Below are 22,617 nucleotides of genomic sequence, written 5' to 3'. Positions count from 1 at the left end.
CCTGTCTCTACTAAAAATGCAAAAATTAGCCGAGTGTTGTGGTGCACGCCTGTAATCCCAGCTACTCAGGAGGCAGAGGCAGTGAATTGCTTGAACCTGGGAGGTGGAGGCTGTAGTGAGTTGAAATCACACCACTGCACTCCAGCCTGGGTGACAGAGCGAGACTCCGTCTCAAATGAAAACAAACAAAAAAGAAACTGCAGGAGCGATGGAATAAGTGAGTGAATGAATCATCCAGTAGTAGGGAACAATGGAGACACAGGAGAGGTGCACTGGCCTCCAGACCCCATTTGACTGTCCACACCAGGTGACTCAAACCTGGTTACCAGAGAATTCCACCCTGGGCCCTTCTCTTCCTCATTGTGACCCCGATCTGCCTTGTTATGACTCAGTCCACCCCCTCCCTGACAACAGAAGTCTTGCTCCTAGTGACTATGTGAGGGTCAGGAGGCCCAGGCAGTCCTGGGACCCCAGGCCATGGGTGAGCCAGATTATCACGGAGCCCAGGTGTGCTCTGGCACCAACCCCAAAAAGTGCCAGGACTTAGGAGACTCAATTCTTCTTCTTCTGGGCAGCTTCATCTTGCTCAACGTGTGGATCAATGTGGTGACTCTGGTCAGGGCAGGATCTGGATAGCAGGATTGGGGGAACCCTGGGGTCTTGAAGGGGCTGAGGTGGGAGGGCTGTCAGGGTGTGGCCAGATAAGAGTTGGACTTAGGGCTGGGCACAGTGGCTCACGCCTGTAATCCCAGCACTTTGGGAGGCCAAGGTGGCCAGATCACCTGAGGTCAGGAGTTGGAGACCAGTCTGGCCAATATGGAGAAACCCCGTCTCCACTAAAAATACAAAATTAGCCAGGCATGTTAGCACATGCCTGCAATCCCAGCTACTCGGGAGGCTGAGGCAGGAAAATCGCTTGAACCCAGGAAGCAGAGGTTGTGGTGAGCCGAGATCGCGCCATTGCATTCCAGCCTGGGCAACAAGAGTGAAAGTCCAACTCAAAAAAAAAAAAAAAAAAACAGTTGAACTTAGGGGCTCACCCTACTTCCAGACTCACCTCCTCTCCTGTTTCCCTCAGCTCTGGAAGTATTTGAAGAGCTCCTTGCGGATTCTTTTCCATCATTTTTTTCCCAAAGGTAAGTGGGCCCTGGTATGGGTTCCCAGGGATATGGACCTGTCCCCTTTCTCTTATCCCTGTCCCGGATCTCAGTTCCTAAGGAACTTGGGCCTTGTCCCATCTCACCTCTACCTGCAGACAAGCAACCCAGCGGCATAGGTAGCCATCCCATATGTATTTGCTCCTCTGCGGATCCCAAGAACCTGTGCTCAAAAGTCTCTTCCCGTGTCCATCATCGCCCAGGCTTCCTGCTCAGGCACGTTAACCACCTGGACTCCTGGATACCAGACACAAAGGATAAGAAGGTTTCTAGGTGCTGCCGGATGTCACCTAAATGTGGATGTGCCAGGGCTCCCAGGGAGTCTCCATGGGGACTGTGCAAGGAGGAGATGATGGGAGCTGGGGAGGCCCCTCAGGCCACAGCCTCTAAGGCTCAAGCGTCCTTGCTTTCGAGGCCAGAGACATCTTCCCAGTTCTCAAAGACGAGCAAGCTGGACGTGGGTCCATACCACTTGCCCCAAGAGAGCAAGACTAAGACCCCAGACTCTGCCCCAGCCCGGGCCCCAGCTCAGGCCCAGGTCCGTTCCCCAGCCCACACCCCTGTACGCACCCCCACCCACCCCCAGACCCATTCCATGGCCCACACCTCTGTGCACACCCCTGCCTACTCCCGGACCCACTCCAAGGCCCACACACCTGAGGGCACCCACTCCCAGGCCCTGGACACCTCCGCCCAGGCCCAAGCCCACACCTCGGCCCCTGCCCCAGCTCAGACTCTGGCCCACAATCAAGCTTACATCCCAGCTCCTACCCCAACCCAGGCCCTAGCTCACACTCAAGCCCATACCTCAGCCCAGGCCCAAACTCACTCTCAGCCCCACATCCCTGAGCATACACACTCCCAGGCCCACATCCCTGAGCACACCTCAGCCCATGCCCCAGCCCACTCCCAAGCCCAGGCTCCTATGCCTGTCCCAGCCCACCCCCAGGCCCATGCCCCTGAGCACACCTCAGCCCATTCTCCAGCATATAGCCCAGACCACTCTCATCCAGGCCACAGCTCGGTTCCTGTCCAAGCCTCTGACCCACCTCCTCCCGGAACTCTTGCCCCAGCCATTACTCCTGTCCTAGCTCCTACACCAGCCCCTGTCCCAGCCTCTGCCCCAGCCCCTGCCCCAGCACTGGTCATGGCCCTGACTACCACTACCATCCCTGCTCCTGTCCCTGCCCCCACACCTGCCCCTATCATAGCTCCTATACCCTCTACCCCACCTGCCTTCAGCCATGGCCTCTCCACTGGCCATGTGGTCTATGATGCCCGCAGGGCAAAGCAGAACTTCTGCCATATGTGCAGCCCCCAGGACCCTGGGTATTCCAGAAAAGACTTGGGTACCCTTTTCAGGCCCCAAGAGGGTCAGGACCTGGTGAGTTCTGGTATATCCAAGCAAACAAAGCAATGCAGTGGGGACAGTGCCAAGCCTCCTGCAGGATCCATACTGGGCTACGTGGAGTTGGGGAATATGGAACGGAAGATCTCAGATGATGCCAAAGATAAGCACTCCCAGACCAAGACTTTCCCTTACTGCAGCTTTCATCCTTGCAGTTCCGAGAAGAACACAGACTCCCAGGCTCCAGTCTACCCCAAATTCCTTGTCTACTCCCAGGATACTGCATGTGCCAAGCCTTGCTTTCATTCTGCAACCACTGCCCAGAGCTCACTGTGCACCCTTCCTTCACCATGCACTCTTTCCATGCCGCTCGTTCCTCCCAGATCCTTTGTCCCTCCTCAACCCACCAACCATCAGAAGCCCTCCACCTTAATACAAACCCCTACAGTTCTCCCAACCTCCAAGACTCCTCAGTCTAACCCCACTTGCCAAGCCCCCATCCCTTCCCTGTTTGCCACCATTTCCCAACCCCTGATCCAGCCCCAATGCCCTGAATGTCATGAGAGTCTAGGCCTTACCCAAGATTCTGGCCTTCAAAGGACCCAATGCCCTTCAAAAGACTCCAGAGTTCCCAGGAATCTGGACCTTACCCAAAACCTAGACCTCCGCAAAAACCGAGGCCCTACCCAAGATCCAGGCCTCCACAAGAACCCAGGTCTTGCTCAAAATCCAGGCCTACACAAATTTCCAGGCCTTTCCCAAGGTTCTTATCTCTGCCAGAATCCAAGTCCTTCCCAAGACTTTGGTCTTCACGAGAATTCAGGCATTACTCAAGATTCCCACCCCCAAAAGAACACGGGTCTGACTCAGGAAGTTGGTATCCTTAGGAGCTCATGTCTCACCCAACCCTCTGACCTACACAAGAAAACACCATTTACCCAAACTTCTGACCTTCAGAGGAGTTCAGGCTTTCCGCAAGACTCTGGAGTCTACAGGAATCTTGAACCAAACCAAGAGACTGTAGTCTACAAAAGTCAAGATCTCTCCCAAGCAACTGACCACCAAAAGAACCCAGGCCCTTCTAAAGATCATGGAGGTCACAAGAGTACCTGCAATGTCCAAGATCCGGGAGTTGGTAGTACCCCGGGCCTTACAGAAGATTCTGGATCCCGGAAGGGTCCATACTTTGCCCAAGACTCTGAAGTCAACAAGAGCTCAGGACTTATCCAGGAATCTTGTCTCCGCAAGAGCCCAGGCCTTGTCCAAACCTCTGACCTCCCAAAGTGTTCAGGCCTTACACAAGACTCAGGAAACTACAAGAGTTCAGGCCTTATCCAAGACGGTGGTGGCCACAAAGTTCAAGGCCTTGATGAAGATTCCAACCTCCATAAGAGTCCCAGCCTTACCCAAGCCACTAAAGTTGAAAGAAGATTTAGCCCTCTGCAAGATGTTGGAGTTTACAGGAGCTCAGAACATAGCCAAGACTCTGATCTCCACAAGAGCCCGGGAATTCATCAAGATCCTCGCCTGCATAAAGACCTAGCCCTTGCCCAAGACTCTGGCCTCCCCAAGATTTCAGGCCTTACCCAGGAATCCGGCCCCTACAAGAACTCACGCTTTATCCCAGATCCTGGCCTCCACAAGAACTCAAGCCCTGCCCTAGGTTCTAGCTCTGCTCAGCTTTTGTCCCCACTTCAAAATCCAAAGTCCACACTGTCCATGATGAAGTCACTTGTGCCTGAGAAGGCTGCTCAGAAGGAGGACGCACAGCAGCATGTAGTCTGGGCTCCTGTCCAACTCAACCAGAACTCCTGCTCTTCCAAGGCCCAGGTGGTCTCCAATGACCTGCAGACCTTCTCAGAGGTACCTGTACTAATTGAGCTGCAGTCATTCTCCCAGCGGGCAGGCAGCCAGCACTGGGTGTACCGCCCTGTGGATATAGTTCCTTCAGGCTACCAGAACTACCGTCAGATGTCTATGCCTCCCCAAATCAACTGGAAGTCCCACTACCCTGGACCAGGCATCCGGGCAGGACATGTGGTTTTTGATGCCCGTAAGAGACAGTTGGTAATGGGCAAGGACAAGTGTGAAGCTCTGACTCCCAGGCGCCTTCGTCAAGAGGCACCTAGCAACTCAGGGGAAACCGCCAAGGAGTGGGGATATCAGAATGTGATGAGAACCTTGGACAAAGAGGGGACAAAAGTGCATCAGGAATAAAGAGGCGAGAGAAATGTTCTGTGTTTGTTTGAGGACATCCACCCCAGCCCACTCCTGATGCTGGCCACCCACAGAGCCAATGAAGACTGGTCCCAATTTCTCCTCCGTAGCTTTATAGCTAAGCCCATTATCCTTGAAGCCCTAGAGCTGCTCTGTCCAATACACTGGCCATTAAACAAATGTGGTTATTAAAATGTAAATTAGGCCAGGCATGGTGGCTCACACCTGTAATTCCAGCACTTTGGGAGACTGAGATGGGCCGATCATGAGGTCAGAAGTTTGAGACCAGTCTGGCCAACATGGTGAAACCCTATCTCTATTAAAAATACAAAAATTAGCCAGGCATGGTGGCACATCCCTGTAATACTTGTTACTCAGGAGACTTAGGCAGAAGACTTGCTTTAACCTGGGCGGCAGAGGTTGTGGTGAGCCAAGATCATACCACTGCACTCCAGCCTGGGTGACAGAGCCAGACTCTGTCTCAAAAATTAAAAAGTAAATTAAAGTTAAACAAAATTTTAAATTCTGTTCCTCAGTTACATCTATATTTCTTTTGTTTTTCTTTCTTTTTTTTGACAGAGTCTTGTTGTGTCACCCAGGCTGAAGTGCAATGGCCCAATCCTGGCTCACTGCAACCTTCACCACCTGGGTTCAAACGATTCTCCTGTCTCAACCTCCCTTGTAGCTGGGATTACATGCATGCGCCACCACGCCCAGCTAATTTTCGTATTTTTAGTAGAGACGGGATTTCACCACGTTGGCTAGGCTGGTCTCAAACTCCTGACCTCAAGTGATCTGCCCTCCTTGGCCTCCCAAAGTGCTGGGATTACAGGTGTGAGCCAGAGCGCCTGGCCACATTATCTACATTTCAAGTGCTCAACAGCTACATGTGGCTAGTGGCTACTTATCAGACAGGACCAACTCAGGACATCGCCATAGTCACAGAAAATTATATTGGAGAGCAATGCTTTAAAGTTTATAGGAACTATTCCTTGTCACCCATTTTTTTTTTTTTTTTTTTTTTTTTTTTTTTTTTTTTGTGTTTTTTTTTTTTTTTTTTTTTTTTTTTTTTTTTGGTAGAGATGGGGTTTCACCATGTTGGCCAGGCTGGTCTCAAACTCCTGACATCAGATGATCTGTCCGCCTCGGCCTCCCAAAGTGCTGGGATTACAGGCATGAGCCGCCACCCCCGCTGGCCCTTGTCACCCATTCTTAACATCTTCAAAGCTCCCACAGAGTCCAGAGAACTTAGTTCTTTTTAGAGTGCCTCAGAAGCCACCCTCTGGGAAGGAGATGAGATGCAGGGATGCCCAATGCCTGGTTACTCCAGGCTGTGAGAAAGAGCCCAGTCGCCAGTTCTTTTGATCTGGCCTCTTGGGTCACAGCCAGATGTGTGTGTATGGGAACCTACCTCCACAGTTCTGGGCTGTTTTAGTGCTCTCAGTTCTCCCAGGGATCCCAGCTCTGGTTGCTGAGGGTTAAAAAGCTCTCTGTGACTAGGAACCTCTGATGTCTGGGCTTCCCAAATTGATCTCTAGAGTTGGGGAGTCTGTTCCTTTTACAGGCCTCTAATTTTCCTAGGTATCCCTCCTTAAGTCTCTTATCCATGGACTTAGGCCTATGCCATCCTGGAGACAGACCAAGGGCAGAAGGAATGTAAGAAGTCCTGGCCCAGGCTAGGTGTAGTGGCTCATGCCTATAATCCCAGCACTTTGGGAGGCCAAGGCGGGCAGATCATCTGAGGCCGGAGCTCGAGACCAGCCTGACCAACATGGTGAAACCCAATCTCTACTAAAAATACAAAAATTAGCTGGGTGTGGTAGTGGGCACCTGTAATCCTAGCTACTTGGGAAGCTGAGGCAAGAAAATCTCTTGAATCTGGAGGTGGAGATTGCAGTGAGCTGAGATTGCACCATTGCACTCCAGCCTAGGCAACAAGAGCAAAACTCAGTCTCCAAAAAAAAAAAAAAAAAAAAATTCTGGTCCAGTGATGGATTAGTCTGATCTGCGGGCCTGCCCCTGGTTTCCTATCTTTCTATCCAGTTGTCCTGGCTCCTAGTCCCATGGTGGTTTACAGGCATGTTCTGCTCCCTGATAGCATGAGTTACTTAAAGCAATTTCCTGCTCTTGATAATTTCCCATTGCCTTGCCCCAGCCTAGATGGGAGTTTCTTCTGGACTTGATTTTCAGCCCTGACAACTCTTCTGTGTGCACTCTGAGACCCCAAAGTGTTTTCCCTGCCATGACTCAGGTAGCAGTGACCTGAGGTGGGCATCACTAATATGTATGTCTCTTCTATGAGTCCAACGTCCATTTCTGAGTCACCAACTGTGGGCTCCTGCCTAACACTACCACCTTTGGGATTCCAAGATGCTGCCCCCACCACCCAGCCAGGGAACCCTTTTTCAGCACTTCCCTGGCTCAGCTCTGACCTATGACACATCATATACAACCTTCCTAGGCAGTACTCTGCTCATCCTCAAAATGAGGAAGTTATAATTGCATGGAAGAATTCTCATAGATATAAGTGAGCAGGGCTCCTGTATCACACAGAGATGCTGGGGACCCTATCTCTCTCCAGGTCCTAGGGTGTGTCCCTCTTTTTTTTTGAAACGGAGTCCTGCTCTGTCACCCAGGCTGGAATGCAGTGGCGTGATCTCAGCTTACTGCAACCTTTGCTTCCCGGGTTCAAGCGATTCTTCTGCCTCAACCTCCCAAGTAGCTGGGACTACAGGTGCACATCACCAGGCGAGGTTAATCTTTTTATTATTGGTAGAGACAGGGTTTCACTATATTGGCCAGGCTGATCTCGAACTCCTGACCTGGTGATCTGCCTGCCTCGGCCTCACAAAGTGCTGGGATTACAAGAGTGAGCCACTGCGCCCAGCACTTTTTTCTTTTTTTTTTGAGATGGAGTTTCGCTCTTGTCGCCCAGGCTGAATTGCAATGGCGTGATCTCGGGTCACCACAACATCCACCTCCTGGGTTCAAGTGATCCTCCTGCCTCAGCCTCCTGAATAATTGGGATTATAAGCGCCGCTATTACACCCGGCTAATATTTGTATTTTTGTGGATACGGGGTTTCACCACGTTGGCCAGGCTGGTCTTGGACTCCTGACCACAGGTGATCCACCCGCCTCAATCTCCCAAAGTGCTGGGATTACAGGCGTGAGCCATCGTGCCCGGCCCGTCCCTCATTAATGTTTGTGACTCAGATCCATCCTATTACCCGTCTCAAACCTCAAGGAATGTTTGAGTGGAGTTGACATGGGCATGAAAAGAGAATAGTCAATCTCCAGAGGAACTACAACTTCCATCAGGCACTACTTCGGCGGAACCGGAAACGACGTGGGGGCGTGGCTCCTCCGCTCAAGTAGCGCGGGAAACTACAACTCCCAGGAGCGCGAGATCGCAGCAGAATGAAAGGAGTGACTGAACCCTGACTGGCGACCCGACCCCGCCGAAACCACCCCGACAGCCTCCAGAAAGGGGCGTGGCAGAAAATGTAGGGGCGTGGCCACATGGGCATCAGGAAGAAGTAACCTGTTGAATCTGTTTCTCCTCCCCACCCTTACTGCTTTTTTCCGTAAGGGAGAAGCCGCAGACCAATAAGCCTCTTCAAAAAAAGAGGTAAAGGGAGGTAGACAAGAGGCGGCGGCGGCGGAGGCTGGCTACTGCGTTCCGTAGGAGGCGCCAACAGTTACTTTTTACCCGCTGAGTCTGGTGAACCAGTTCATGGGGGTGGGGACCTGCATATGAGAAAAGGGCCAGGATAGAGGAGGTATTTATTTGTTCATTTTGAGAATTAAATTTAGAACCCATCATCTACAGACCCATTTGTAGACTGTGTCTGGGGCACTCGCCCGGCCTCAAAAGGAGGAAAGAACGGGGGCGATTTTTGGCAGCAAAGGAAAGGCCCGTCTCGGCTACCTGCCTTCCGTGTTTTCCTTGGCCTAAAGCGATAGAACCAAATGGCTTCTGTGGTCTGGGGAAGTGCCCCCTGGTGGGGCCCGCCGCCCCCGGCCCCAGCTCGGCCGCTTACGGACATCGACTTCTGCTCTGGGGCGCAGCTGCAGGAATTGACCCAGCTGATCCAGGAGCTGGGTGTGCAGGAGAGCTGGAGTGACGGGCCCAAGGCGGGAGCCGACCTCCTCCGAGCCAAGGACTTTGTCTTCTCTTTTCTTGGTAAGTCACCCTACTTGCCTTTGGGAACTCACAGCTCCCAGCCTCGCCACCACCCAGCCCCGGCTTTGGGCGACGCCCTCATGTTCCCTTCACTTTTTTCAGGTCTAGTTCACCGTCGGGACCCTCGGCTTCCTCCCCAGGCAGAGCTCTTGCTGCTTCGTGGTGGGATTCGCGAGGGCTCCCTGGATCTGGGGCATGCACCCCTGGGTCCCTACGCCCGGGGACCTCACTACGATGCCGGCTTCACACTCCTAGTGCCCCTGTTTTCGCTGAACGGCACAGAACTGCAACTGGACCTGGAATCTGGTTACACACAGGTCCGCCTCCCAGAACTGGTATGCGGAACCCCCATCCGGGAGATGTGGCAGGATTGTTTAGGACCCCCAGTCCCGGGAGGATGTGATTCGATCCACCGAACCGAGAGCAAAGAAAGTCCCAAGGACTCGCAAAGCTCTGTAGACCAGCGGCACAGCCACGTCACTGAGCACGAGGCGCCAGTGCCTTTGGAAAAATCATCTAGCGACGTTTCAGCGTCCGAGTCTCCACAGCATGACGTCATCGACCTTGGCTCCACCGCACCTTTGAAAACACCGAGTAGTGACGTCACCAAGGCAGCCGTCGAAAGCCCGGTCCCAAAACCTTCGGACGCTCGGGACGCATGGCCCACATTATGCCCTGCCCAGGTGGCTGCCTGGTTCTTTGCTACGCTGGCGGCAGTGGCCGAGTCTCTGATCCCGGTCCCCGGTGCTCCACGTCTGGTGCATGCAGCTCGCCACGCGGGTTTCACCACCATCCTCCTGGCTACCCCTGAGCCCCCTCGCCGCCTCCTGCTCTTCGACCTGATCCCAGTGGTGTCCGTGGCCGGCTGGCCCGAGGGGGCTCGGAGCCACTCTTGGGCTGGCCCACTGGCGTCCGAGTCGGCTTCCTTCTACCTGGTGCCGGGTGGCGGCACCGGGCGGCCATGCGCCTCCGCCTGGCAGCTCTGTTTCGCCCGCCAGGAGCTGGCGCTCAAAGCGCGCATACCAGCGCCGCTGCTGCAGGCGCACGCGGCGGCCCAGGCGCTACTGCGCCCGCTGGTGGCCGGGACCCGGGCGGTGGCGCCCTACCTCCTGCGGACGCTGCTGTACTGGGCGTGCGAGCGGCTGCCTGCGCTCTACCTGGCGCGGCCTGAAAACGCAGGCGCCTGCTGCCTCGGGCTGCTGGACGAGCTCGGCCGAGTGCTCGAGGCTGGAACATTGCCTCACTATTTTCTGAGCGGTCGAGAGCTCCGTACGGGGGACGGCTCGGCTGCGCTGCTCGCGGCGTTGGCCCGGCTCCGCGGGGACCCTGCCAGTGCCCTCCGCGCCGCGGTGGAGGAGGCCAAGGTGGCCCGCAAGGGGGGCGGTTTGGCGGGCGTGGGGGGCGGGGCCCATTAAAGACGCTGCTCCTACTAGTGGAAGTGCCTCCTTGGGCGAGCGGGACCTGGGGGGTACTGCTGGCCCCTTGCCTGGGGGGCTGACAGAGTGCTCTGGGCCTGAAGTGCCCCTTCTGGAAGGCCTCTTCAATAGTTCCTCCTCTACGCCCCCAGCCCGGCCCCCGGCACAGGTCATCAAGTTCCAGCCTCGCTACTCTCCACATCTGCGGCCAGCACTCTGCCCAGGGACAGCTTCCAGAAACCGTCTCTCCCCAGTTCTCTTGGTCATTTCTCTTAGGGACCAATAGAAATGGGAGGAACATATTTGCTGACCAAATGGGGAAAGGAGTTATGGAGACCAGGAGCAGATCAATTTGGCTCATACAAAGGCAGAGATATTAAGGAGGCCGGATTTCGCCCGAGGCTGGATCTCACCACTACCCCTCCTCCATCTCTCCAGTTCTCCCCCCACTTTCCTCGTGCGGTTTTGTCCTCACTGACATCCCGGCCAGCAGGGTCCCTCTCCTTTCTCCCAGCGTCCGCCATTCCATCTCCCTTAAGCCCAACCTCTCCTTCCCATCCAGGGTTGTGTTCTGGAAGTCCTCTTGTCCCTCCTCCTCTGAAGCCTGAGGTGTGCGGCCTTGCCTCGGCTTTGCCTGCTTGTAAGACACAGTCCCCACTCTCTGCCTCCAAGGAACCCTGGGGTTCCTCCAGCCCGGCTTCACCCTCCTATTTCCCAGCGTCTCCGCCCCCTGCCCCGCCCCCGGGCCGGCTCTCCGAGGAGGGGGAACTGCTGTCGCTGCCGCCGCCTCAGCTTCCCACAGCCGCTGCCGCCGCTCTGCCTGGTCCAGCCACCGGCCCAGTGCCCTGACTTCTCCGGACCGGGGAGCTCTGCAGAGACACCCTCACTCCTTGAGGGTCCGGGACGCCTAGCCGGGAGTGGGGGGAAGCTCCGTTTGCGGGGGACAGGGAGGGAGGAGCCTGGAGCCGAAGCCAGCGCCACCCGCCGCCGGATCAACAGGACAGGACAGGTTGAGGGGCGTCGGGGAAAGGAAGAGGGGGTGCTATAGGCAATCCCGGGGAGGAAGAGGAAGCCCTGTCGCAGGAAGCTCTGATCCGCTCTGACTTGTAGGGGGCTTGTTCACATTTGGGGATTGGTGACAACGTGGGTGCACTCTTGGGGGGGCTGGTTAGATTGGAGGGTGTGGGATCTAAACTGCACCAGCTGTCCCCAATAAAATTTAAGGGGCAGCCAGGGCGTAGAAAAACATAACACTGATGTGCCTCATTTTGAGGTGGCAGAAGACACCTCAAACTACCTGGTGTATCCACTAGGAAGGGTGGATTTGGAGGTGACTTCAAAAGGAGTGGAGGGTGTGAAGGCGAAGAAAGGGTCTTGGCCGCTAGAATTCTAGGCTACTAGACCTGGGGGAACTTGGTGAAAAAGGTATTATCCAGCCATAGGGTCTGGGAGCCCCGTCTTACTGAACCTGGGCAACCTGGATATTCTGAGATATTTTGGGGGGATTTCAGTGAAAAAAGTGGGGGATCCCCTCCGCTTAGAGTGTAGCAAGGGAAAAAACACCAAGTTTGGGTTCCTTCCTGACATTGGCAGTGCCCCCGTAGGAGTGAGGTGGTCGATATCCCCAAAGCTAAAGTCCCACACCCTGTAGATTACAAGAGTGGATTTGGTAGGAGTGTGCCCCAAAATACAGTGGAAAGGTGTCTGGAGATATTTAAACCACGTCTTGGAAATTTTGGGGGGCTTGGCTTTGGGACAGGTGAAGTGGGGACAGACACTGGAGAGGAGGGAAAGGGGACGTTTTCAATACGAGGCAAAACTCGAGGGTGGGATCAACTGAGGACTGCTTAGGCTGCTGGATCTGGTGGAGCTAGCACTGGGCCCACGGGTGGAAGCTGGCTGCTGTGGAGGGGGGAACCTGGGGGTAGTCTGGGGCTTCTCCTCAGGTCCTGTGGGTGGGGCAGCAAGTAGGGGCCTGAGCGTCAAGAGCATGCCCTAGTGAGCGGGCTCCTCTGGGGGAGCCCAGCGCGCTCCGGGCGCCGGCCGGTTTGGGGGTGTCTCCTCCCGGGGCGCCATGGCGGCGCTGGCCAGTAGCTTGATCCGGCAGAAGCGGGAGGTCCGCGAGCCCGGGGGCAACAGGCCGGTGTCGGCGCAGCGGCGCGTGTGTCCCCGCGGCACCAAGTCCCTTTGCCAGAAGCAGCTCCTCATCCTGCTGTCCAAGGTGCGACTGTGCGGGGGGCGGCCCGCGCGGCCGGACCGCGGCCCGGGTGAGTGCGGCTGGGGCGGGGTCTCCCGGCCAGATGTTTCTCTGCCTGGGAGGTTGAGGCCAGGGACTCTGAAGAATAGGGCCCAGCTGAGGGGCTCCCCGAAAGTGGAAGGGGGTGGGCCAGGACAACAAAGTCCCTGCCAGACTGTGCCTCAGTTTCCCCTTTTCTTTTGTCCATAACCCGGAGTCACCTTATTTTCGAGGTCAAGGGGAAGGCTTGAGGGGCTAAGTCTGGTGCCCCGAAAGCCTCGCAGTTCCTGCTCGTCCCCCCTCCCCAACACAGCAGTCCCCACCCCCACCGTCCTCCGCCTACGTGCCGGTTCTCGCGATTCTTTCAATCTGGAGCAGAGGGGCCTGGGGGGTTCCAGACGCCTGGGTCACCCCAAGGGTTTCTGCAGCTTCAGCCGCGCGCCCCCCCCCGCCGCCCCCGCCCACCCCGGTTCTCCCACTCCTCCACGCCTGGGCTCGGCTCCTCCTGGTCGAGCTCTCTTGGCTCCGAGCCAGTCTCCCCAGCTCTCCCTCGGGTGTCCTTGCAGCTACCTCGCCAGCCAGCCCTCTATGCGCCCTCCTCTCGTGACCTGTGCTTCAAGAACGGAGCTGGGCACCCCCTCCCATCACCCCCGCGCCACTCCGAAATCGGGTCCCGTAGGCTTAGGGGACCCTATGCTGGGTGGAACTCAGACACAGTTCGCGGCTAGAGGTGGGCGCCGAGTCTTGGGGGTCGTACCACCTACAAGGGGGGGACAGGGAAGTTGGCAGAGAGCAAGCGATGGGGGGAGGAGAGTTGTGAGAGTTTCAGTGTGGTCCCCGTCCAGGTACGACAGTCAGGGAGTCCCTCTGGCCCTGCTCCCGCCTGCTCCTAACTCCCCTAAGGGCAGCTCCCTCACGCCCTCCTCCCGGCGCCACCGGCTGCCCATAGTGGTACAGTCCGCAGCCCACCCTCTGAGTGGGACTGGGCCCCCACGTGACTCAGCCTGTCTCTCCATCTCAGCCCCCACCCCCCATGTTCTTGGTAAGGTCCCCCTACCCCAGGCGGGTTACCTGGCCGAAAGGGAGAGGCTGAGCCTCAGGGAGAACTGGGCCCCTGCGAGCCAGCAGACTGACAGACAGACAGACAGACAGATGGGTCAGTGTCAGACAGTCCGGCTCTGGGCCAAGGCAAGGCTCTCGCCAAGCTAGCGGCAGCCGCAGCAGGTGCTGAGTCAGCGTCAGGCCCAGTCCCACCCCCATTCCTGAGGGAGAGCCCCTACACTGTGGTCAACTTGCTGCTGCCACTGCCCCCCACCTTCGCAAACACACTGCCCCTTCAGTGCCCCTGTGGTCTCCCTCTGTCCCCTGCCTATTGATACTCTCTCCCCTTCCTCCTCCCCCTCTCCTCCCCCCTTCTGGTTGAGCTGTAGGGTAGGAATTAAGCCATTTAAATACATTTCAATAAATTAAACTGAAAGCTCCTGGTTATAGGAAACAGAAGGGACCCACACCAGCTTTCCCAGGAGTTAAAGAGAGGTGGGAGAGAGCGTGCTTGGAGGGTAAGAGGGCTGGGGCCCTGGGACCCTCTTCCTTCCTTTCATTCTCCTTTCTTCCCTCTGATCCTGCCAAGTGTAGGTATGTTGCTGGGAACAGAGATGTCATTTTCAAAGATGAATGTCTCTCTCTCCAGAGCCTCAGCTCAAAGGCATCGTCACCAAACTGTTCTGCCGCCAGGGTTTCTACCTCCAGGCAAATCCCGATGGGAGCATCCAGGGCACCCCAGAGGATACCAGCTCCTTCAGTGAGAGGGGAAGCCGGCCGCTGGGTGGGAAGGGGGAGAATGGGGACAGCAGATGACACTCCTGTTCCCCTTTCAGCTTCTGTTGCCACTGGTCTGTCTTCCCGACCCCTAAGGGAAAAAGTGGAGTTGTGATGAGGGGAGCTCAGGTGAGGGTCAGAGCCTGGGTATTGATGCTCCCTCTCTCTACTCCCCAGCCCACTTCAACCTGATCCCTGTGGGGCTCCGTGTGGTCACCATCCAGAGTGCCAAGCTGGGTCACTACATGGCCATGAACGCCGAGGGACTGCTCTACAGTTCGGTGAGACAATGAGGCTGAGTGGCTGGGGAATACTGGGAACTCCCCTTCCTCAACTTGTCCCTTGAGGGAAGGACATTTTGCAGTCTGGGACTCCTCCCTCCAGCTTTTACTGATGGCCTATCAACATTGCTCATTCCAGAGCAGCTTCTCTAGGGTCTCTCCAATCCCCACGCCTTGCACCCCCACCAACACAGGCCCAGGCTCTTTGAATGTCCAACTCTTTCTGCCTTGTAGGGCCCCTACTTCTCATTCCACCTCCTCCAGACTTTGTTATTACTCACGTCCCTACAGTCATCCAGGACAGGGGTTAGTGAGAGGCTGGGGGTGCAGTGGAGAGAAGGAATCTTATTCCAAGACCTCTAAAAGTCTAGTTCTTTTTTTTTTTTTTTTTTTTTTTTTATATTTAATTGTTTTTTTTTTTTTTTTTTTTTTTTTTTTTTTTAATACTGACAGGGTCTTGCTATGTTGGTCAGGCTGGCCTCGAACTCCTGACCTCAGGTGATCTACCCACCTCAGCCTCCCAAAGTGCTGGGATTACAGGCTTGAGCCATGGCGCCCCGCCCAGAGCCTAGTTCTTAACCCTCAGGGGCCCACGAGACCTCTTCCTTGTCCTTCCTTTGCTCCCAGTTACTACGTGGACTCAGAAGTTGTCCTCCCCCTCCCCACAAAAAAACATATGGATTACATCCTGGCTTGTGCATTCCACGGGCTCCCTTCTGCCCAGTGATGTGTCTTTTTGTCTCTCTGTCTTTGTGTGCCTTTCTGGGTCTTTGTCTCCTTAGCCGCATTTCACAGCTGAGTGTCGCTTTAAGGAGTGCGTCTTTGAGAATTACTACGTCCTGTACGCCTCTGCTCTCTACCGCCAGCGTCGTTCTGGCCGGGCCTGGTACCTCGGCCTGGACAAGGAGGGCCAGGTCATGAAGGGAAACCGAGTTAAGAAGACCAAGGCAGCCGCCCACTTTCTGCCCAAGCTCCTGGAGGGTGGGTATAGATTCAAGAAAATGTAGGCGACAAGAGAGGGTGTTGACCTTGACATGGACATTTGGGGGCAGACAGCTCAGGCTACAAGTGATAAGAGGACCCTGTTATGGCAGATTGAGCCAGGAAGCCTTTGCCGTTTGGGGGTTTGGGGCACTCTCCTGTGGGTTGGCGTTCTGGGAGGGTGAGTGTATGGGAAGGGAGCCCTTTCAGAGCACTGGTTCTGCCTGGGTCCCTCTGTGCCTAACTCTCCTTCCCTGCTCCTCTCTTTCTCCCCTTCACAGTGGCCATGTACCGGGAGCCTTCTCTCCACAGTGTCCCCGAGACCTCCCCTTCCAGTCCCCCTGCCCCATGAAATGTAGTCCCTGGACTGGAGGTTCCCTGCACTCCCAGTGAGCCAGCCACCACCACAGCCTGTCTCCCAGTCCTGCTCTCACCCCTGCTGCCACACACATGCCCTGAGCAGCCAGGTCTCACCAGCTGCTCCACCCTGAGGGAGCCTAGGGGCAAGCTGTGACTTCCGGGGCTGCTGAGACCCTTAGATCCTTGGGTTTAGGAGGGAGTCAGAGAGGGGGATGTCTGAAGATGGTCCTGGGTGATCACTTCCTTCTTTCCACACTCACACAACCCCCAGGCCTTTTCCTGAGATGGCGCTGGGAGTTCCCAAACGGGCAGCCAGGGCATAAACACTCCCCAGCCCGGCTCAGCCAGTTCCTGGAGTCCTGTGCCCCTTTTCATTGCCACTGAGCCATTTGTAGATTCACTGGAGTTCAGGATTCACATGTCCTTCTTTCCCTCCTCTACCTTCTACCTTGGTCTGGACATGTTCTGGACACCCTAGCCAGGGCCACTGCTGTACTAGGGCCTGTGCTGGAAGGCAAGCATGCTGCCAGGATTTGCTCTGGATCCATCAGGCATCTGCCCTTGACTTGGATGAACCCCTGGTTTCCAAGTAGAAAGTGGCTAGATTTGAGCTTTGTCTAGCTGTTGGCTTTGGCCTGAACGGGAACCAGTCTCAGTTGACCACAGGTTTAACCTTCTTATCCCAGAGACACCCAATTCTAGAGCATTATGGAGCCATACTTCCTCCTGAATCCCAGCTCTAGAACATAGACCATGACTCCCAGCCCTTTTACCCAGGATGGAACTGGGGCTTGGATAGCCAAATGATTGCTCTCAGTTCTAGCCCCACCCTCCCACCTTCTTGAATGATTACCTATTATGGATGAGTTCTGGAAAAGACCCAGCTATGATTCATAAAAACAGTTCTGGATGAATCAAGAACCACTTCTTGTTTTTCCTAGATAATTCTCTAAAAATATGATTCTTCCATATAGAATGCTAAGCTTATTTTTACATGCAGTTTCTAGCTCCTTCAACCCAGCTGAGGTCGTGCCAGGGAGACAGAGTCTGGAGAAGGGCAGAGGAATTTTGGAAGGATCCCTGGCTCCAAGTAGGGAAGCTGGGATGGGGAAGGGGTCAACATTATGGCATGATTGAACCTACATCTGTGTTGGGTGGACATGAATACTTAGCTACCTCAGCAGGAATCCCTTCCAGGTCCCCTTTAAAGCTGAGGTCTTTAGAGTAATGCGTCCTGGATAAAAAGGACAAATGGATGCAGCCTTGACCCTCCCAGTTAGGAGACCCTGATTCAGCAATAAGTTTCACCCTTCTCCTCTACAGGTCAGGCCAAGGAGGGTGAAGGCCTCTTGCACTCCAGACCTCATATGCCCTGACAGCTTCTAATTGAATAGAACTTGCTTTACCTTACAGCTTAGAACCTCAGCTGGGTTTTAGGTACCCAAAAAGGGCCTGTCTAAAATTTTTGGAAAAACGTGGAGCGCTAGGGGCAGCCTGGAAAAGACCGGGAACCTGCTAGTGATCTAGGAGGGAGACTTCCATAGCTTAAGACTTGGGTAGGTGGGTGGATCACCTGAGGTCATGTGTTCAAGACCAGCCTGGCCATCATGGTGAAACCCCATCTTAAAAAAAAAAAAAAAAAGACTTGGGTAGGGTAGGCTGTGGAGGCCCTAAGAGAGGGACTAGGGCTTCAAGGCAGGTCACTCTTCCTTAGGCTGTTCTACTTCTGGCTTGTTGCAAGAGGAGTGGATGCCCCCTCACCCACACAAATCCCTGCTCAGGCTCTACCCAACTCCTGGCACTGCTCCCAGGGGATCGGGTCTCCACTCCATGCTTTCTCAATTAAAGACAATTTATACAACTGAAGTGCTGTCTGTCATCTGTTGGTGGCGGGCTTGGCAGTTGCTCGAGACAGGATCAAGTCCCGGGGGCGGGGCGGGTGGGCTGGCGGCTGCCCCCAGCAACAGGTGCACATTCCCGGGCTCCTCGTCACTTCCTCTGTGCTGGCGGTCCCAGCGGCTCTCCGAGCCAACTCACTGAGCGAACCGCCAGGCTATGACTCCAGGGGCTCTGCTGATGCTGCTGGGGGCGCTGGGGGCGCCGCTCGCCCCAGGTAAGTGTAGGCCCCGAAGGGACAGTGACGGTGCCAGCGGTCGTGGCCAGGCACCAGGGCTGCTCTTAGTCTCTCCTCCCCCAGGCGTCTACGGCTCGGAGGCGGAGGGCCGACTCCGGGAGAAACTTTTCTCCGGCTATGATAGCTCCGTGCGGCCAGCGCGGGAGGTGGGAGACCGTGTCCGGGTCAGCGTTGGTCTCATCCTGGCGCAACTCATCAGCCTGGTGAGGGCGCGCGGGGGTGGAGGTCAGAACAGCGGACCGGCCAGGGCAGTGGCTTTAGGCCAGGGAGGACCTGGGACAGGTTGGGGGCAGGGCCTGGGACGAGACCAGGTTGAGACGGACCAGCCTTTAGTGACGATTGGGTCGAAATCGGACAAATGGACAAGCTCTGGCCTTGGCTGGTGGACCGGCCTGGAATAGAGCTGGATAGGGTGATGGGCGTACCTGTGAGCGGACCTTAAAGTGGAGCTGGGGCCGAGGAAGGGCCTACGGGATGGACCTCGAGGCGGGGCCACATAGGCCCTGAGCGCCCAGGGTGGGGAGGAGCTCGGTGCTCAGGGGTGGCAGCGGGTTGGAGGTTCGGGGCTGGGTGGATTATGAGCTGTGGGCAGGGCCCGGGACCGAGCTAGGAGGAGGGCTAGGCAGGCGCGGGTCTGGTAGGTTGATAGGTTGGAAGTGTAGAAGGCAGGAAGGGGTGTTTCTGACATAGAGGCAGGGCTTAAACTAACGCCGCTTTTGGGAGGTGAGACTTGGACCCAGGAGGCCCAAGAAGGTGGGGCTCAGAAAAAGGGGGCGGGGTTCCCAGGAGAGCTTGGCCCGCTAGGCCCTCTCATTTCTCTCCACCCTACTTCACCTTTACCCCTTGAATTTTTTCCTTCTAGAACGAAAAGGATGAAGAGATGAGCACAAAGGTGTACTTAGACCTGGTATGGAGACCCTGGGGGTGGGAAAGGGCTTCCCACTGCCTTGACAATTTCCTTGAATATCCAGCCCAGTAAGAATATTTTTTACATCATGACCTTAGATAACACGTTTATAACTGAAGTAAAAGCTCAAGGAAACAACATCTAACTTTACTACAGGAGTTGCACCCCATGCATTTTTAATTCTAATTGTATGTGTGTGTGAGACACGGTCTCACTATGTTGCCCAGGCTGGTCTTGAACGCGGGGACTCGAGCCATCCACCAGTCACTGGGGGAATCTCCTAAAGTTCTGAGATTACAGGCTTTGAGCCACTGCACCTGGCCCATTCTAATTTTTAAAACGCTGGTTTGGGTTCACTAATTTGATTCCCTATCCACGAAGAGGTCTCGAACTGCAGTTTGAAAAACCACTGTTTTAGAGGCTAACTAGTGCAGCCTCCTCATTTTACAGAGTAAAAAATTTGAAACTCAGTGCAGAGGAAGGGAAATGAGCTGATGTGGATCCCAGCGAGTGAAGGAGACGCCAGAACCAGAACCCTGCCCCCGTGACCCACAGTTTATGCCGGCCCTGCTCCCCTTCCTTGCACTATCTTCCTGGGCTTCCTTTGGAAATCCCAAGTCCCCTCCCGCCCTCCAACCCGGGACAGCCCCTCACCCTCTGTCTCCCTAGGAGTGGACTGACTACAGGCTGACCTGGGACCCTGTGGAGCACGACGGCATCGATTTGCTTCGCATCACCGCGGAATCCGTGTGGCTCCCAGACGTGGTGCTACTGAACAAGTAGAAGACCTTCCGCAGCCCGGGAGGTTGGGGCGGGGCCTCGGGGGGCGGGGCCTGATCCCAGATGGATTCCTTCTTTGCAGCAATGATGGAAATTTTGACGTGGCTCTGGACGTTAACGTCGTGGTGTCCTCTGACGGCTCCGTGCGCTGGCAGCCCCCGGCCATCTATCGCAGCAGCTGCAGCATCCAGGTTTCCAGGCTCCACACTGGAAGCTGAAGGAGCTCTTAGAAACACTTGCTTTCCTTAGACATCCTGACTCCCATCCTTCATCCTTATCTAATCCCCATGACCCTCATCTCTTGTCTACCCTCCTGATTTTCCATTGAGTGTTCTGTACATTTTCTTTAACTTCTAATCTTAATCAGTGACTGCCTCCCCCCCATTTTCTCAATGGCTTCCCTTCATAACCCTCCAATTCCTCCAAGATTCACCTTCCCTGTGCCCTCCCCAAAGATGTCCCAAACTCCACCATCGCTGACCGGTTCTCTGGCGATGACCCGTGACTCTCCCCTCCATCCAGGTCACCTACTTCCCCTTCGACTGGCAGAACTGCACTATGGTGTTCAGTTCCTACAGCTACGACAGCTCGGAGGTCAGCCTGCAGACAGGCCTGGGTCCTGATGGGCAAGAGCAGCAGGAGATCCACATTCATGAAGGGACTTTCATTGGTGAGTGGACATGACTCCTACATCCATAGGCTCTATGATTTCCAGCTTCTTCTTTTTTTTTTTGAAACAGAGTCTTGCTCTGTACCCAGGCTGGAGTGGCGTAATCTTGGCTCACTGCAACGTCCGCCTCCCAGGTTCAAGGGATTCTCCTGCCTCAGCCTCCAAAGTAGCTGGGACTATAGGTGCCCACCACTATGCCTGGCTAATCTTTTTTTGTATTTTTAGTAGAGACGGGGTTTTACTATGTTGGCCAGGCTGGCCTTGAACTCCTGACTTTATGATTCCCCTGCCTCAGCCTCCCAAAGTGCTGGGATTACGGGTGTGAGCCAACATGTCTGGCAATTTCCACCTTCTAAAAGGCTCATAAATATACTGTCAGTGATGCCCAATACAGCCCTTTGGGGTCAGCAAGATGGGTATGGCTATCTATATTTTTAAAATATGGGAATTGAGGCCAGGCAAAGTGGCTCATGTCTGTAATACCAGCACTTTGGGAGGCCAATGCTGCCGGATCATTTGAGTTCTGGAGTTTGAGACCAGCTTGACCAACATGGTAAAACCCCCTCTCTACTAAAAATACAAAAATAAATAAATAAGTAAAAAAGCCGGGTGTGGTGGCGAGCACCTGTAATCCCAGCTACTTGGGAGGCTGAGGTAGGAGAATTGGCTGAACCTGGGAGGCAGATGTTGCAGTGAGCTGAGATGGTGCCACTGCACTCTAGCCTGGGTGACAAAGTGAGAGTCCATCTCAAAAAAATTTTTTTAACAAATACAAATAAGGAAATTGAGACTTGTCCAAGTTTATTACAGATGGACGACTCAGCACAGTGTCTACAGCTAGTCTCATCAGGCCAGACCTCTCTGGTCTAGGCGGTGGCAGGGCAAGCCATACCTGGCACTGACCAGGACAGCTCCCACATGTGTGTCCCCTTCCTTCTGCTCATCCCCAGAGAATGGCCAATGGGAGATTATCCACAAGCCCTCTCGGCTAATCCAGCCTCTAGGCGCTCCAAGGGGAGGGAGAGAAGGACAGTGCCAGGAAGTCATTTTCTACCTCATCATCCGCCGGAAGCCTCTCTTCTACCTGGTCAACGTCATTGCCCCATGCATCCTCATCACTCTCCTAGCTATCTTCGTCTTCTACCTGCCACCAGATGCAGGTAACAGGGGAAGGGGCTCCTGCCCTTTTGTCACTAGCTCAGCTTCTTTCTCTTCATCCTTAATCCAGGCAGAGTTTTCCTGCCAATCCAAAGCATCACAGACTGGGCTTCAGCAATCCCACCCAGGCTCTGCCTCCCCTTGGCTGCCACCTTCCCTCTGCTCAGTCAAACCTGAACTCTTTCCTAATAAAAGTCACAGCTTGGGCTGAGTGTGGTGGCTCATAACTGTAATCCTAGTACTCTGAGAGGCTGAGGTGGGTGGATCACCTGAGGTCAGGCCACCTGACCAACATGGAGGAATCCCATCTCTACTAAAAATACAAAATTAGCCGGACATGGTGGCACACACCTCTAGTCCCGGCGACTGAGGCAGGAGAATAGCTTGAACCCAGGAGGTGGAGGTTGCAATGAGCTGAGATCATGCCACTTCATTCCAGCCTGGGTGACAGAGCAAGACTCTGTCTCAAAAATAAATAAATAAAGAGTCCTCTAATCCATAAAACCTCTACTCCTCTGAACAACTAACCTCTAGGCTTAGATAACTCTTCCATTTCCTCTCCCCATTCCTAACATCCCCTGCCCACTTTCAGACACTCATTAGTCCTTTAATTTTTTATTTTTATTTTTGAGACAGGGTATTGCTCTGTCGCCCAGGCTGGTGTGCAGTGGTGTGATCATAGCTTGCTACAGCCTCAAACTCTTGGGCTTAAGTGACTCTCCCATCTTAGCCTCCTGAGTAGCTGAGACTGCAGTGGTCCACAACCATGTCCGGCTGATTTTTTTGTATTTTTGTTAGAGAAGGGGTTTCACCGTGTTGCCCAGCCTGGTCTGCAACTCCTGAACTCAAGCGATGTGCCCTCCTCAGCCTCCCAATATGCTGGGATTATAGGCATGAGCCACCACACCCGGTCCCCACTAGTCCTTTAACCTTTCTCCCTGGGAAATATATAATAGTAATAGCCAACATT

General features: G+C 54.8%; 4 protein-coding genes across 5 annotated transcripts in view; all 4 read left to right on the top strand.

Annotated features, from left to right (window-relative positions):
• The first annotated feature begins 477 nt into the window (after positions 1-477).
• On the top strand, positions 478-4,678 carry SPEM3 (SPEM family member 3). Its single transcript, XM_037739659.1, is given in 4 exon segments — positions 478-615; positions 1,079-1,136; positions 1,361-4,641; positions 4,643-4,678. Coding segments are annotated over 4 exon segments (3,513 nt in total).
• Positions 4,679-8,138: 3,460 nt separating this feature from the next.
• Positions 8,139-10,345, top strand: TMEM102 (transmembrane protein 102). The gene is made up of 2 exons (XM_017531621.2): positions 8,139-8,907; positions 9,010-10,345. The coding sequence occupies exons 1-2, from the start codon at positions 8,694-8,696 to the stop codon at positions 10,320-10,322; spliced, it is 1,527 nt and encodes a 508-aa protein (XP_017387110.1). The 5' UTR covers positions 8,139-8,693; the 3' UTR covers positions 10,323-10,345.
• A 979-nt stretch (positions 10,346-11,324) lies between these two features.
• On the top strand, positions 11,325-17,048 carry FGF11 (fibroblast growth factor 11). 2 transcript variants are annotated; one of them, XM_037739658.1, is made up of 6 exons: positions 12,506-12,589; positions 13,125-13,288; positions 14,249-14,359; positions 14,554-14,657; positions 15,440-15,638; positions 15,920-16,917. In XM_037739658.1, exons 2-6 carry the CDS (start codon positions 13,147-13,149, stop codon positions 15,988-15,990), a joined length of 627 nt encoding a protein of 208 aa, XP_037595586.1. In that variant the 5' UTR covers positions 12,506-12,589; positions 13,125-13,146; the 3' UTR covers positions 15,991-16,917. The 2 variants fall into 2 exon arrangements, with proteins under 2 accessions (XP_017387113.1, XP_037595586.1); XM_017531624.2 differs by lacking the exon at positions 13,125-13,288 and having other exon boundaries at positions 11,325-12,589; positions 15,920-17,048.
• A 923-nt stretch (positions 17,049-17,971) lies between these two features.
• The window catches only part of CHRNB1 (cholinergic receptor nicotinic beta 1 subunit), a 23,471-nt gene continuing 18,825 nt past the window's right edge, over positions 17,972-22,617 (top strand). The window contains exons 1-7 of the mRNA XM_017531622.2: positions 17,972-18,111; positions 18,196-18,335; positions 18,995-19,039; positions 19,709-19,818; positions 19,902-20,010; positions 20,342-20,489; positions 21,440-21,649. Of these exons, the coding sequence (XP_017387111.1) occupies positions 18,054-18,111; positions 18,196-18,335; positions 18,995-19,039; positions 19,709-19,818; positions 19,902-20,010; positions 20,342-20,489; positions 21,440-21,649 (820 nt within the window). The 5' untranslated portion in view covers positions 17,972-18,053. The remainder of the gene's footprint in view (positions 18,112-18,195; positions 18,336-18,994; positions 19,040-19,708; positions 19,819-19,901; positions 20,011-20,341; positions 20,490-21,439; positions 21,650-22,617) is intronic.

Source organism: Cebus imitator, unplaced genomic scaffold, assembly GCF_001604975.1.
Source record: "Cebus imitator isolate Cc_AM_T3 unplaced genomic scaffold, Cebus_imitator-1.0 Scaffold72, whole genome shotgun sequence".
Classification (NCBI taxonomy): Eukaryota; Metazoa; Chordata; class Mammalia; order Primates; family Cebidae; genus Cebus; species Cebus imitator.
This window is presented reverse-complemented; position numbering and strand designations above follow the sequence as displayed.